The 16,572-nt window shown below is 46.9% G+C and overlaps 1 protein-coding gene across 16 annotated transcripts in view; it reads right to left on the reverse strand.

The window, feature by feature from the left end:
• Positions 1-16,572, reverse strand: part of PTPRS (protein tyrosine phosphatase receptor type S) — a 346,861-nt gene that overhangs the window by 14,459 nt on the left and 315,830 nt on the right. For all 16 annotated transcript variants that reach the window (XM_053301444.1, XM_053301445.1, XM_053301446.1 and 13 more), the window contains 6 exons: positions 13,517-13,640; positions 9,951-10,126; positions 8,163-8,282; positions 6,847-7,001; positions 2,595-2,880; positions 222-400 (listed from right to left, as the gene is read on the reverse strand). In XM_053301444.1, the coding sequence (XP_053157419.1) occupies positions 222-400; positions 2,595-2,880; positions 6,847-7,001; positions 8,163-8,282; positions 9,951-10,126; positions 13,517-13,640 (1,040 nt within the window). The remainder of the gene's footprint in view (positions 1-221; positions 401-2,594; positions 2,881-6,846; positions 7,002-8,162; positions 8,283-9,950; positions 10,127-13,516; positions 13,641-16,572) is intronic.

Genomic DNA, 16,572 nt, shown 5'->3' on the forward strand with positions numbered 1-16,572 from the left:
TGCCCAAGGAGGAGTGCTGCAGGCAGCAGCGCCACTCTAGCCAGCCCAACTCTATGGGTGGAAATAAGTCCCACCTCTTTCCCCACCCCTCTCCCTCCTCTGTGGGTGCTCCTCACTTGCTACCCCCTCAGCAGTGAAGCGGCACAGCCGGAAGAGCCAGGGGAACAGGGGATGGGGTGAGTGTGTGTGGACGCGCAGTAGGTAACCAGCATGCCCCGTACCTGTATCCGTCAATGAAGCTGGCGTTGATGTAGTCGGAGCCCTCCACTCCTCGGATGGGCTGAAGGCAAACCCGCGTGGTCTCGTATGGCATGATGTTGACGAGGCGGTTCTTGAATTTGTTGCATGGGAGGTTGGCACTGATGAACCTGGACGTGTGAGCTTTCGAGTTGGCAAGTCTCTGGCAGGGGGAAAGGAGTGAGGACATGGCGGGGGGTCAGTGGTTTAGAACCAATTTTTGTTGTGAAGGACAACAGCCTCCATGTAGCACCGTTTCTACTACGATTCTCATGCCAATGAGAGAACCAGTTCCTGAAAGCATTTACATTTGTTTGCTTGTCTGAAGGTATCTGATTGCCTTTAAAAAGAATGCCAAGAGTATCACCTGATTCAAGAAATCACAAATCAATTAATTGTACCATCCTATAATCAAATCCACTGGTTTCCTACCTTGGGTCTCCAGAAGTTGTTTGATTACAATTCCCATCATCCCCACCACAATGGCTGAACAGATGATTTTAGATTACAATGCCCACCATCCCCAATGGGCTTTGGCCATTGTGGCAGAGGGGTGATGGGTATTGTAGTCCAACAATATCTGGGGATGCACTGGAACCCCCGGATTACTGTATCTTTGCACCAAGAACCCATGGGTTAATACTAATTTTTTAGTTTTACAAATGGAAAAGGGCGGGGCAAGGTAGGAACTTAAAAGGGTGCAGACATAAACATCAATTTCTCTCCCAGTCACCTCGGTTTCTCTCCCAGTTTCTTCCCTGTGGAGAGCAGCTGGGTGCGGGCTTTCAAATTTCCTTTTTACAAGAATCCTTCCAAAGTGTGGGCAGTTGCTGTGGGTGGGGACTATACACAAAAATACGGTAATCAAATATTACATTCCATCTCTAAAAATCTATAGAATAATTTTGAATTAAAACAGCAAAGTTTGGGGCAGGTTCTTTGTGGTACTGAACACCTGTGGGGCAGCAAGCCCCTTACTAGAAAAGGCCAACCCTCCTGTTTATGAAAGAAGTGGGAATGCCTCTCCCAAGATGGCACCCAGCACTTGCAATTTTTTTTGGAGTACGCATTAAATGGTAATCTGAACACAAAGAAGATTTGCTGCTCAATGAATTAGGGGCACTGTCCTGGTAATTCAAAAGATTAATGGATGAAACAGCCCTTCTGTGCATCCATGAGATACTAAGATATGATCCTCCCCATCTCTGACAATTTTTAGAAAGCATTTGAAAACCCACCTCTTCACCCAAGCTTTTTCAGTTCTTTAAAATTTTAAGGTTTTAATTTTTGGATGATTTTTTTAAATGGTTAAATTGTTTTAAGTTTTTGTATATATTTTAACTTGTTTTATGCTATTGTTAACTGCCCAGAGATGAAAGTTGGGGGCGGTGTACAAATGTGATAAATAAAATAAAATAAATAAAAATAAATGAGGGACAGATATTTGAGTTTTTACAAAAAATTAAAGAAAAGATTTAAGACCCCCAAATTCTGGGACAGATGATCGTTTGCCACTTGGGTACAGCGAGTGGGATGCTGAGGCTAGAAAGCTGGATGAGCAAGCCCTATGGACGTGGGGCAGGACCTAAAGTCACCTTTCAGCCCTCTGTACAATGAGAAGGGCAGCAGCCAATGATCCCCATGCGAGGCTGGTAGGGAGAGCACAGCCCCTTCCTTATGGCAACGGAAACAGGGGCGTAGCAAGGTTGGAGTGGGCTCAGAGACAAGATTTTAAAATGCCCCCACCTCACTGAAGCTCAGCTCATGAAGTTAAGAAATCCTAAATGAGGCTGAATAGTGGTAACAAAAAGCAGAGCAAAATTTATACACACATGTTTGTGTGTGTGTATATATATATATGTATGTATGTATAATCTCCCCCCTATGTGCCACAATAGAACATCATCCTAAATTATTTTTTAAAAGGTTTTGTAAATTGTGGACGATGCAAGTCATTTCATGGTACTAGTGAAAGACATGCTGTTCTGGTAGCTCCAGGTCTTAACACTCACATCAATTTTGGAGGATGAATACAACTGAAGGAAGCCCGGGCAGGTGAGCAGCTGGGGGAGTCAGTCATGTGACTTGCCTCTAGCGGGCCCCCCAAGGCAGTGGGCCCCCAGACAACTGTCTCCCCTTGCCCTATTCTAGTTACGCCCCTGAACGGAAACTAGATTATGCAAAGAAAATATGCAGATGGGCTTAATTGGCTGTATTTAGACAGGTAGCACAATTTTGAGCCCTGCTTTCATGTTTCTCCAGACTAGCCTCTGGCGGGTGGAGAGGACGTGGCGGCAGGCGGCCACTTTGGGATTTAGCTGGTGCGCATGAAGGAGGGAGTTGTGCAGCCTCCTTACTTTGAACTCCAGTTCCATGCCCGTCACGTGCTCCCCAACTTCTATCTGCGCCAGCTTCTGGATGTAGGTGTACAGATTCCGAGCGGGGACCTCCGTGTTCCCGCAGGCGACGGCTTCCAGCAGCGAGTCGTGGATGAAGCTGTATTGGTCTTCTGTCTGCACCATGTAGTTCCGCTGCGACCTCATGAGTGTGACGTGCCCGTAAATGTCCACCGTCTTCTCATGCTTTATCCTCTCCAGCATGGCATCGATCACGATGAAGCAGCCCGTTCGGCCCACTCCGGCGCTGAAAGGAAGCGGCAGGGTGGGGGGTGGGGTGGGGTGAGGAGCATGTCCAAGCTGCAGATGCCTCGTTTTCCCACAGGGCTGATCCATTCCCCGCTCTCACCCATCACCCATCACGATGAAAGAATAAGAATACACACATTATCCATGTATTTTCCTTGCTGTTAAAAGTTGTATTTTAACTTTTGTAAACTGCTTTGGGATGTGATATGCAAGGTGGTATAAAAATTGAACAATAAATAAGTAAGTAAGTAAGTCACTTCTGAAAGCTCACCTATCCCACACAGCCCTTGGCAAAACTTTCGAGTCCTCATTTTCTCTGGTGACTAAGCCTGGTTATGCACCCATTAAATAAACCACACATTCTTCCTCAGTATATCCCTGCCTCCCCTCACTCTATTATACGGTCTCAATTTTACAAAGCAATCCCCTCAGGGTAGGGACCTGTGCTCTCATTTCTTCGTAAAATGCCGATAAGCACACAGATGGTGCTGTATAATAATAAACCTAGATGTGGATATAGATTCTGTTGGAAGTGTCTGTATTCCTTTTGCATGGATGTGGGGAGAAATATCATTTTGTAGGGCAACTGGCACCCAGACCTCAGCATCTCTCCCCTGCCCCCCACACAGTCAAAATTTAAAAACTGTAAGCTCCTTGGGGGCAGAGGCCTTGTCGGTTTCACTTGACATTACTCAGTAAAGTGCCACAGACATTGGATAAACAAACAAGCCAGCTGCTCCAGGGTTTACATTTCATGAGAAATTAGATCGAATGTCATCTGAGGGGGGGGGGGACTGGGTAGGGGAGAGAGGGCGTGCGTGCACACACGTGCACACACACACACAATCCACCCCCCACTCAAAGATGCAAGGCATTTTTTTTAATGTGTTCAGAGGTCCTTTGGAGGCTGCCCTCCCCCCCTTTCTGGAAGCCCCCCCCCCGCTGCAAGTTAAGCATCACCCCCCTATTCTTTTCTCACATATTTCTTTTCCCACTTCCCGCTCTCTCTCTAAAGCACCTGGCACAGGTCAGAATCACACTCAGCTGTCCGTTGCAGTGTGGGCGAGCAGCAACCACGAAAGAGGATTTGTGCCCCCACCCCCAACTGGGGGTGTGGAGGCCCTGGATTTCGCAAAGACAGTCCAGGGGTAAGAGCGCCACTGAATGTGTCAGCAGCACCGTTTTGCAAAAAGATGCTGCCTAATGTGCTCTAGCCACAGATTTGGCCTCTTCTTAAGAAACCTCTGTTTGCAACCCTCCCATCAGGGGTGTCCTCTTCTCACCCTTCAACCATGGGGCTTGGTGTTAAGTGAGCTGCTTGGATTCAAAGTGGGGAAAACTGGGCGGCGGGGTTGTTGTTTTTTTAAAAAATCCCGCTAATAGGAACATAGGAAGCTGTCTTCTACTGAGTCAGGGCATTGGTCCATCTAGCTCAGTATTGTCTGCACAGACTGGCAGTGTCTCTCCAGGGTTTCAGGCAGGAGTCTTTCCCAGCCCTACCTGGAGATGCCGTGAACCTGGGACCTTCTGCATGCAAGCAGATGCTTCACCACGGAGCTCCAGCCCCGTCCCCTAAGGGGAATATCTTACATCAGACAGTGTTCACATGTAGTCGTCAGTGGGCCCAGATGTTGTTGACTACAACTCCCATAATCCCCAGCTGCAATGTCCCTTTGGGAATCCCTGTTACACTGGCAGCCACCCATTCAGATGCAAGCCAGGAAGTGCCCTGCTTAGCAAAGAGGAGAGACGTGCCCCACAGCCCTTCTGCCTCACTGCGGAAACTCAGTGCGGCAACGCCCAACGTGGTGCGCGTGTCATGGAAGTGTGGGCAGCATTCCCTGAACTACCCGAATCGCCCCCTCTGCTTTTGTAGCCAGGCGCACAAAAAAGATTTCCGTCCTCTGACTCAGACAGCACAGGGTCCCTTTCCCCGTCTCTCTCTCAACCCCCCCCCAACATCCGCTTTGATCTCTGTTAATTAGACTTTGCAGCTCCTGAAGCAAGAGGGCCGAGCATGCTCTGGTCCTAGTCAGACTAGCACGCCTTTTTATTCAGTTTCATAATTGCCATCTGCAGGACGAGAGATAAATTGCTCGCTCACGGAGAACGTTCAGACTGCCTTTGCTCCAGTCGACGGTAGGAGGGGGACCCTCCCCCACGGACACCTGTAAAAAATTACCTCGGGGGGGGGGAACGGACATCACCGTGGGTGGCTCTTTTTTCTTCTTCTGTTTTTTTAAAGCGCAGAGTGACCCCACAGGCCTCTCTGCATGTCTCTAGGGGAATGATGGGGATTTATTTGACTCAAGCCTCCGAGAGTTCCTTGTCGGATTGTAAATTGAATTAAGGAATGCCACCTGCCCATGGGGAGCGGGGCAGGGAGGGGGGCTTTCTCCCACTCCACGTGGCTTCTGCCTCTCCAAACTCTTCCAAGATACAGTTAATACTCTTTCTCCGTTGACAGCTACCTCTGCGTACCGTAGCCCCCCTCCCTGTGGGTGCAAGCAGGTTCCTAAATCCGTTTTAATCTTCTCTTCAATCCTCCCCCCTCCCCAAGAAAAAAATAAAGTCCTCTGAGCTCTCTGGATGTGACAGGAAAAAAGAAGGATATCCAATATGGAGCCTGCAGCGAGGCCTGTGAAAATGACATTTCGAGTTGCATCAGTCAATTCACCCTTTTTTTTTTCTTGCTAAGCAACTGTTAGGAAGCAACCTAAGGCCCAGTTTGAACCTGCATCATGTTATAAGAACACCTAGAATTAAGTAGGGTAGGCAAAGCACTCTGACCTATACACTTTGGGGCAGAATTCAGCAACCCCCAGGATAAAGGTCCTCGCTATTTTCACATATCCACATAATGTGTGTCTGCCTTTGGAACAGTGGTTTCAAATACGACAAAGCAGCAAGAAGTTAAAATGAAAAAAAAAACACAAGACAAATATTTATATACCACTTTAAAAAAAACAATTCCCAAAGCAGTTTACATAGATATGAATGAATGAATAAAATGGCTGCTTGCCCACGATCTAAAAAATAAACATAAGATAGACACCAGCAACGGCCACTGGAGGGATGCTGTGCTGGGGATGGATAGGGCCAGTTGCTCTCCCCATGCTCAATAAAGAGAATCGCCACACACATTATGTGGATATGTAAAACTGAGCCTTTTTGCTCAGTTAGCAGGGCTTAGACAGCAAATATTAAGTAAAACCGTTAACTTGTTTTAATTGTGTTTTAATAGTTTTAACTTTTAATTTTAATTGTTGAAATATTTTAATCTTTTATTGGCTGTTTTTATTGTTTTGTAAACCACCCAGAGAACTTGCGTTTTGGGTGGTATGGAAATGTATTAAATAAATAATAATAAATAAATAAACTTTTAATGAAAGAAACAAAGATGAACCAGGTGACAAACAATCAGCAACAAGAGGAGCCAGGGGGCCACAACGGAAAAGATCCCGTCATACAATGCGTCCCTTGGGCCACGGCCTGGCTGCTCATGGGCCTGGTTACAGCCAGCAGATGGAAAAAGAATTTGGAGGATCTGAATAGAGAAGCCTCTGCAGGACTGTGCATGTGCACATGTGAGTTTGTCCTAGCAATGTGCCCTGTTACAGTGACAAGGGCCACCCAGCACCTCTCAAAAACGGAACATCTTGAGTCTGGCTGGTGGGCAAGTACACATGGGAGAAAGATTTGGAGAAAGGAAACTAAGGTTGACTTAAAACTGCCTACCCCTGCAGGGCATTAGGGAATCTGAAATGTGTAGCACAGTACACAATACAATGCAAAACAGAAGAAGCAACTTTCTAGTCCACAAGGAAGTGAGTGTTCTAAAATCATCACCTACCAAGGTGGTTCCCTCCCTGCCCCAAATTTGCTCTGTGCTGGGCACATCCCCTCCAACCTTGCTGGTCTTTGGGTGTGTGGCTTAGATTCAGAATGGACTAGAAATGGTTACCTGCAGTGTACGACGATGGGGCCTGCGTCTGGTGGGTTGCAGGTTTTCACTCTTCTCAGGAAGGCCAGGAACGGGGTCGGATACTCAGGGACGCCGTGGTCTGGCCAGGCTGTGAACTGGAACTGACGGACCTCACGTTTCTCGCTGGACCCATTCTACGAAAAAGAGAACGCACTCGGTTGGGAGGGAATTAAAAAACGCCACCCCCCTGAGCAAGTCAATGCTGTTGGGTGGGGGAGGATGGAACCCCCTTGTATATGCCATCACTGACCAATGCCCATCATGTTTTATTTATTTTATCTATTTCTTTAACGTATTTCTATACCGCCCAAAACTTACGTCTCTGGGCGTCTATAATATTTAGCATGTGTTTGGTGCTTCACATGTGTTACTCTTTCTACAGTCTTGACAGCAACCCTCCAAAGGATGGACTACTGTCCCCATATTGCAGCTGAGGCTGAGAAGAAACTGCTTGCCTAGGGCTACCTAACTGAGTTCCCGGTAGAGGAGAGCTTCAGAGTGGGTGACTCCTCATTCCGTTTCTTAGCCACTAGACCAGACCAGCTGCTTTCCACCTGAAGACTGTGGTTGGCAGATGGATTCCTTGGACATGTGGATAGTAAGAACAAAGGAAACTACTTTACACCGACTACGGGTCCATTGAGCTCCGGATGGTCTGCACCGACTGGCAGCATCTCTCCAGGATTCCGAGCAGGGTTTTCCCCTCAGCCCTACTTGGAGATGCTGCCAGGGATTGAACTTGGAACCTTCTGCATGCAAATCAGATGCTCTTCCACTGAGCTATGGATGCTCCTAGGTAACACAGGAAGCTGCCTCTACTGAGTCAGACCCTTGGTCCATCAAGCTCAGTATTGTCTACCCTGACTGGCAGCAGCACCCCAGGATTTCAAAAAGGATTGTTTCCTAGGTCTAGCTGGAGATACTGCCAGGAACTGAACCTGCGGCATTCAAAATGTCAAGCAAATGCTTCGCTCCTGAGTCACACCTTCTCCGCTCAATGGTCTTTGTGGGCCAGGTCCCTCCTCTCCCCTGTGCACCTTCTTCTTACAACTTCTTCCTTTTAATATTTCTCTTGTGGGATATGCATGCATATGAGAGAGACTGCTCAAGAGGGCGTGACATCTTTCTCCTCTGCATCCTCTACGATGCCCACAATAATTCCTCTGCATTCCTTGCTTCTGTTCTGGAGAAACCATCAAACGGGACCAGGGACGTCATGGCTTGTTGCTCTGTGGCCAGGTTTGCTGTGTCGCCCGCCAGGTGCCACACAACATTTTACAGTCTCCTCCACTCACCTTGTGAAGGGAGAATGTCCGGACGCAGAACGTGGCCAGCTCAATGGTGTCTAGCAAGGTGACCTGGATCATCCCGTATGTTTCCGTGCCCCGGCCTGGCCAGTACTGGTCACATTTTATCTGGAAAACCAAGATTTATTCAGACAACTGCTCAATATGCTGACCCACCTTCCATGCAGCAAGAAGTGGCAGCCAGGGACGTGATTATCCCTGGCATACAAATCCAGAGTGCAAATTGGCAGAGACCAGTGTTCTCTCTAATTTTTTTCATCTGCGTGTGGAATGAGTTTTGTTTGGGGCGGCAGTATTAAAGCAGTGTGTGCACACGTGCATTCAGAGTGGGGCCTCCCTGATTTAACCTGAGTGGGATCTAAAATTGGCTGAGTGGACATAAAAAAACATGTGAGTGCACGCGCACACACAAACACGCCTTAGAGGAAACACTGGCAGACACTCACTCTTTCTGCTGCGCAATCATGCCCAGGGTTGCAAGTGCTCTGTGCTAAAATGAATTAAAATTCAGCATTCCAAAAAGCTGCATTCTGCAAACATTATACAAACTGAGGGATTCTGCGTGGTTTGCATAATGCAATATCTGAAAGTGCAATGTTTGCAGGATAATTTATATGGTTCTACCACTCTTAGGAGTGCAAAGATATGGAACCCCTGCCTTTTGCACTTTGAACATGTGGACAACCACACCTACCAGGCAAGTGCAGTTACAGCATGATGGAAGCCTGGCAACATGCTGGTTTTGGTGCAAAAAACCAATTTTTGCCATGTTCAGAAATACAGCATATAAAAAGAGACTTAAAGTATGGAAGGGATAGAGGGTAGCAGGAAGATTTTTTTCTTGGAGTGGTAAAGCCTCCCAGGCAAGTGCACTTTCAGCTGGATGGGAAAGCTGACAACATAATTTTGGTGCCCAAATTTGGAGTATTTTTACACTTTTCACAAGTATGGTATATAAAAAAATGGCTAGAAATATAGAAAGGATGAGCTAGCAGGGAGAGTTTTTCTTGGAGTGGTATAGCACATCCACACCCATCAGAGAACTGCACTTTCAACATGATTGGATCCTGGCAACATGCCGATTTTGGTGCACAAATCTGGAGTCCTTGTGCCATTTTCAGAAATCGGACAGAAGTCCTCTGTCTCACTTCTGAGATCTCAGTAAGCATTCCAAACACACTTCCATGCACTTGGTCAACAAGGGCTAGAAACGTCAGTTTTTTTAAAAAACAGGGGTGGGGGAGAGATTCTCAGAAAACAGAATCCTAGTACCTATCACTAACTCAGATTTTTTTCTGTGCTTAGAATTGGGACAAAAGACAACTCTGATCATACATAAAGGAATCTTGCCGACTCTTAGGACTCACAAATATTAAGAAATATTTGATTAGTTGTATGCTTTTTAGTTGATTAATTGTGTCATTATATATGTGTGTAGATTTACTTGGTAGAATAAAAACAATAGCTTTTTAAAAAATAGCATCTTTTCTTTTTCTCTAAAAGATATGCTCATACTTCACAAGCAAGCACCGTCTAAGAAGAGGCATTACAGCTTTACTCTCACACCAGCAAGGAATGCGCATTTTGAAGTGTTCCTTGATGTGGTACATAGTTGCTACTAAAAACTGCCATCTTAGAAGAGGCATTCCCTTTCCCCTTTCTCCCTTGCACAGGAGGAAATGCCACTGTTGAGATCATGCTTGAAGTTTTTACAATACTTGTTTCAACTTGTTCAAACAGTTCCTTAAAAAATTAAAAGGCTTAAAGTCTACTCACCCGCGATTTCTCCTCCAACTTGGTCATCATCACCACGGTGGCTGAGCGCTGCTCCCACACCATCCGCCAGAAGTCCCCAAAGGTCTCCGGCAGGGGCCCCTGTGTGGCGATGTAGGCGTTCTGCTTCCGGTAGCCATCAATGTAGTTGGCATTAATATAGTCACTGCCCACGATACCTGCATTGGAGCAGGCAGAAAAGTCCCGTGTTAAGCCAGTTTGGCACTGAAAAAGCTTTTGGGGGGACTTGTCTGGGTACCACATTTTAAGGATGTTGATAAACAGGAATGGATTCAGAGGAGGGCAACCAAGATGGGGAGAGGTCTGGAAACCAAGTCCTATGAGGAACTACTACTTCTACTACTACTACTACTACTATACCGCTCTTCAAAATACATAAATAAGATGGTGGGAACAGCTGGGTAGGTTTAGCCTGGAGAAGAGAAGACTGTTGGGCAGTGGAACAGCCTGACTCATGAAGTGCCACCTGCCAGGGATGCTGCAACAGATTCCTGCACTGAGCAGGGGGACTAGAGGACCTCGGAGGTCCTTTCCCACTCTAACGTTCTATGTTTCTCTATAGGCTGTGATTTTGTCATGCAGCTCCCATAATTCCCAGCCAAAGGCCACCACAGCTGGGAATGCTGGGAGTTTTAGTCACTGACATCTGGAATTCTCTCTTAGAGGGAATGCTGTATGCAACCATTACAGGAACCTGCAAGACTGGAGAGGCTCAGCAGCAACTCTCTCTTCTCCACCCCCGCTCTGAAATTCAATAAAAGGCGTGGGCGTTTCTCCTCCCCCTGCTTCTCCTTACTCCACCCCAGGTAAATGAAATTACCTTGTACCCCCAGAGGGCAAAGACGCAATTGAAAGAGGGTTAGCACCAAGTGGATGTGGCTGACCCCACGCAGCCTTTGGCGGGAGCAGGGAAAGAGGATTAAAAAATTCATTTTGTCCAAGGGTCTCCTTCAGCCCTGCCCTCGGACAGTTCAATTTGGAACCTTCCCTGTGTCGAGTTAAACCTCTCAAGGAGCTTCAAATTGAGCAGGCAGCTCCGCTGTAAGTGGGGCTGAGACCAATTCCCCAAACACTGGAGGGCGACGGCTTTTCCCTGGTAATATCTTTGAACTGTATACCTATAAAGCTGACCCCTTGCAGCAGAAGCAGGAGCACTACCTGACAGGTTATTAATGTCTCTCTTCTTCCAGCAAGAAACAACTGAACTGAGAGAGACGGCGCTGACCTGACATACTTTGAAAATTAAAGAAATGCTTAAATGAAGGGGGGGGGGCAGAATTCTAATACATAATTAAAGAAAGACACGGTTGCAAATTGATGTTAGAATCAGAAGGAACCTTGGAGATCCTCTAGTCCACGCCCCTGCCCAGCGCAGGAATCTGCTGTAGCAAGCTTGACATCCAGCCTCTGTTTGGAAGCCTCCAGTGAACGAGAGCCCACCACTGCATGAGGCAGGCTGTTCCACTGTCCAACAGCTTTCACATTTAGGAAATTCTCCTAATGTCCAGCCTGAATCTGTTTCCTTGTAACTTCAACCTATTGGTTCTAGTCTTGCCCTCAGAAGCAACAAAGAGAACTTAATCCCCTTTCTGGCCCCGGCCCCAGTAGGAATCTTAGCAAGGGGCCTCCCACTTGAAACCTCCTGCTGCTCAGCCACCTGCCCATTCGTATGAAGTAAAGAGGTTACATCAACAGGAGAACTTCCGCCTGCTCCCAGAGGTCGCTGCCCGCTTGACGAGGTCATCGGAGGGGACTCTGCTCCGGGTGCTGACAATGAGGGAGGCTCAGCTGTTGTGCACATGGGACAGGGCCTTCTCTGTTGCTGCCCCCGGGCCCTGGAATGCTCTCCCGGTGGCTATTCGCTCCTCGATCTCCATCACAGTTTTTAGAAAGTGTGTGAAATCTTGGCTTTTTTATCCAGGCTTTTATATGACTGTCTCTACTGCTGCTGCTTTGTATTTTGTAGGGTTATATTGTGTTTGTATTTTAAATCTTTTTAGTCAGACCTATGTTTTTATATTCTAGCTTAATATTTTAATTGTGTGATTTTCATAGTCTTGTTTTGATTTTTCTGTGTGAACCGCCAATTTTAAATCCCATTAAAACCGGGATTATTTTAATGAAAGGCGGTATACACATTTAAAAATCAATCAATCAGTCAAGACTGGCAGCAACTCTCCAGGGTTTCAGACAGGAGACTCTCCCAGACGCTTTCCAGACTAGCTGCTCAACAGCAGCAAAATGCCTCCGTTCTGGCAAGTCGCATTCGAAACGCAAACAGCAGGGGGAGCAGTCTCGCGGAAACTAACAACCCGAAAAAAACAGTAGCTTTTTAACACGGGATATACGACTTCCTAGCTCTATATCGCAGCGATTAAATTCGAGACAAGGCATTGGCAATGTGAACGGCACCCTGCTGTCCGCGTAGGGACTGCGGACAGTCACAATGCAGGAAGTGTGGAAGCACATTTCAAAGATCTGACGTGACCCCGTTGCAGGGTGTAATCTGGAAAGCGCCCCAGCCCTAGGGAACTGAAGCTGTGACCTTCAGCATGCAAATAATGTCCCTCTGAGCCAAGGCCCATCCCAGATGTCTGACACTTGCTCTAAATCTAAGTTCCTTTTTTACTCTCTGCTCATGTAGAGCTTTTCTCCAGGGTAGAACACATGCACCATGTGCAGAAGGCACCTGGTCCACACACAGATCTGGCTGGAAAAGTACTGGAGAGCTGTCACCAGCCAGAGGAGACAACATTGGGCTAGGCAGAGGAATGGACTAGCCACTCCTAGGCCACGCAGCAGCAGCACCTGCCAGGGACCAACGGCCAGCTCACAACAGAGCCATCCTTGGCAAAAGACAGCAAACACTTAAATCGGGTTTCTCACATTCAAGAATTCTTGAATGTTCTCAGATTCTTCACATTCAGGAAAAGAGCTGGTCTTGTGGTAGAAAGCATGACTTGCCCCCTTAGCTAAGCAGGGTCTGCCCTGGTTTGCATACGAATGAGAGACTGCATGTGTATTATTATTTTTATTTTACATTTTATATCCCGCTCTTCCTCCAAGGAGCCCAGAGCGGTGTACTACATACTTAGGTTTCTCCTCACAACAACTCTGTGAAGTAGGTTAGGCTGAGAGAGAAGTGACTGGCCCAGAGTCACCCAGCAAGTCTCATGGCTGAATGGGGATTTGAACTTGGGTCTCCCCAGGCCTAGTCCAGCATTCTAGCCACTACACTGTAAGATATTCCCCATAGAGGATGGAGCCACTTTGGGAAGAGCATCTAGGTTTCAAGTTCCCTCCCTGGCAGCATCTCCAAGGTGGGGCTGAGAGAGATTCCTGCCTGCAACCTTGGAGAAGCCGCTGCCAGTCTGGGTAGACAATACTGAGCGACATGGACCAAGGGTCTGACTGAGTATACGGCAGCTTCCTATGTCCCTAAGAATCCTATCTGTGAGGTGCCTCTTGGCACCTTCCCAGCCCATTCCTCAAAAAGCGTGCTGCCCTTTGAGTTCTGACTTCTAGAAGCAAACCAGAACACCCTTTACCTTCGATAGGCAGCAGGATAACACGGGAATGGTCGTAGGCGATCACGTTGGCATAGCGGTTTTTGGGCTTGTTCACCTCCAGGTTCGAGTGTTCCCAAGTGAACTGCTGACCTGGGTCAATGGACTGGGAAGAGCGGAGAGAATATATCAGGGTAAGACACAAATCACATTCCAAATCCCTGAAGTCGCACATGAACTAAAGAACATCCAACATTTCTCCTTCTCTCTTTCCTTCTTGCTCCCAAAAATGTAAAGCAATTAATCGGTGCAACCAATCAATTAAAGCTTTCATTGCAAATTAAAAATACATTTGATTGAATGTCGTTAGCCTTGTGGAACGGACTCACTTGGTTGCGTGTTAAACACACACAGGTGCATGCTCCACTTGAAGGAAGGAATACAGAACTTGCCAGGTCCCTGGCGCCCGGCAAGACACAGACATCTCTTGTGGACTTTGCATTTACACAGGCAGTGCCAGAAACGTGGCAAGTTGCTGGTCCATTGCTGAATCAAAAGCTAGTAATTAAAATGCGCTTTAAATCCTAAGCACGTTTCCTTGAGAGTTAACTTCATCCGAATCAACACTTCCTTCCTTCCTTTATTTATTTATGCATTTATATACCGCCTTTCGTTAAAAGACAACCCCAAGGCGGTTTACAATAAAAAGACAATAAAATATCAAGCTAAAAAATATACAAACAAACCAAATATTTATTTATAGATCTTTAGAGAAGATCTGTTGAGGATTGGAGTATTACTGTGAAATCCGCCCTCCCGCCACAATCTAACAGGCAGGACTAAGCTTTGCTCCCCATCCACCACAAATAATGCAAGATATATTTATAGTTCTGTTTTAATTGTTATTGGTTTTAATGGTTTCTGTTTTTAACTGTAAACCGCCCTGAGCCATTTTGGAAGGGTGGTATAAAAATCGAATAAATAAATAAATAATAAATGATAAATAAGATGTGCCTTTTGTGTCTCTCTCGATCTTTTTTCCCTTTGATGCCACCTCTGTGCATATGTCATCATTCTCTGCGGACAACAAAAAGGCTTACAATTACTGCAAGCCAGGACAATCAGATAGAGCTTCCAGGTTCAGTGGCAGTGTATCTCCAATTTCCAGTTGTTGGGGATAAAGATCAGGGGATGACTGCTGTTTCAGAGCTTCCCAGAAGCATCTGCCTGGCCATATTTGGAAAGGCTGGACGAAATGGGCCTTGGGTCTGATTCAGCAAAGAAGCAACAATACCCCAAAGTGCTGGCTGTGTCTCACATTTGACGACAGTCGTATTTTTTTTTAAATCCAAGCAACGAGGGGCTGGTGGTGATGTGAAAAAGCCAGGTGTGCTAAAAAGGAAGTACTGCCATTCTGCACCAAGAGAGAATGAATTCTAGGTCAATGATGCAGCTGCAACCAACCTGGCCCTCTTCCGTATGCTTATGACATGGGGTGCTGAAGCTCCGCCTCCTGGGGCTGCAATGATTGCTCAGCCCTGCCCCTTTGCTCCTGCAGTTTGATTTGGTATTGCCCACATGCTTAGGGCTAGGAAGGTGCTTTCAAAAATTTAAATGCAAGGATTTTTTCCCCATATTGCTGAATTGTATGATCAGCAGCCTGAAATCTGCTGGTGATCCAGATTTCCAGAATTGTATACACAGCCCATACATCCAGGGCTATGGATGTATACACAGTGTTGTTGTTTTTTGCAGTGCTTCCTTCCCATTTGGGTAGGGCAAACAGGGCTTGCAACACAGAGATGCAGGGGTAAAGCGAAAATAGGGGCTTTCAATTTGATGCTGGAAGTTCATGACTGCATGCTACTCCAGTCTTCTCTCAGCTCTATGGTTAGCTCTGTGCCACTCTAGTCTTCTCCCAACTAGATGGCTTGTTCCCATGCTATTCTATTTATATAATAATAATAATAATAATAATAATAATAATAATAATAATAATATCAAATTATTAATTTGATTTCTATACCGCCCTTCCAAAGATGGCTCAGGGAGGTTTACACAGAGAAATAATAAATAAGATGGATCCCTGTCTCCAAAGGGCTCACAATCTAAAAAGAAACCTAAGATAGATACCAGCAACAGCCACTGGAGGTACTGTGCTGGGGGTGGATAGGGCCAAGTATTCCCCCACAGCTAAATAAAGAGAACCACAAGTTAAAAGGTGCCTCTTTGCCAAGTTAGCAGGGGCATTTTCTCTCAGCTCTATGGTTTACTCCCATGCCATTTTAGTCTTCTCTATGGTTCACTCCTGTGCCACTCTAGTCTTCTCCTAGCTCTATGGTTCACTCCCGTGCCACTCTAGTCTTCTCTTAGCTCTATGGTTCACTCCCATAGACAATAGGGCAAGAGATGAGCTTAGCTCCCCTCGGGGGCAGCCCAAGGTACTGCAGTGCCTGAGGGAAGGTGCCAAAGGATGCCTTGTCCCATTCTCATGGCGGGGGCCCTCCTCCTTTCAAAACGGACCCTTGCAAACCTTGAACGTGGCATGAGGGCGGGGCGGGGGAGGGAGGCATCTTGCTGGCATCTCAATAATCTGTTGCTTGAGGTGACTGCTTCACCTTGCCTCATGAAAGGGCCGCCCCTGGCTCTGCCATCTCTCTCTGATTCTTTTCAGCCCCCAAATACATCCATCTCTCCCACTCTCCTTCCTAACATTTCCTTGCGTGAAACACTTCCACTGGGTAGTCTCGGAGGGCATCTGACGAGCAGCAGAGCTGAGCCAGGGCAACACAGCCGGTGGTGCTCTGCTCTCACCATGGTGCTAAAATCCTCATGCTGACACGCTGCGGCGGCTCGCATTTGTATCGCTGCGAAGCGCCTCCCTCGCTCTCCATCCTTGCACCTCACTCGTTTCATTAGGGGTGTTTGTTTTAAAAACGCCAGATCTGCAGCTTAGGAGGAGGCCGCCACCTTGGAATGCAGCCAAAAGCACTTTCGGATATTACATTATGCAAATCAGCTGCGGTGGGGGGTGGGGGTGGGGAGCGGCAGAGAGCACATTAGCGTGCTCTTTGCCTGCCTGAGTTGCCCAAATGCGG

Source organism: Hemicordylus capensis, chromosome 2 (assembly GCF_027244095.1).
Source record: "Hemicordylus capensis ecotype Gifberg chromosome 2, rHemCap1.1.pri, whole genome shotgun sequence".
Classification (NCBI taxonomy): domain Eukaryota; kingdom Metazoa; phylum Chordata; class Lepidosauria; order Squamata; family Cordylidae; genus Hemicordylus; species Hemicordylus capensis.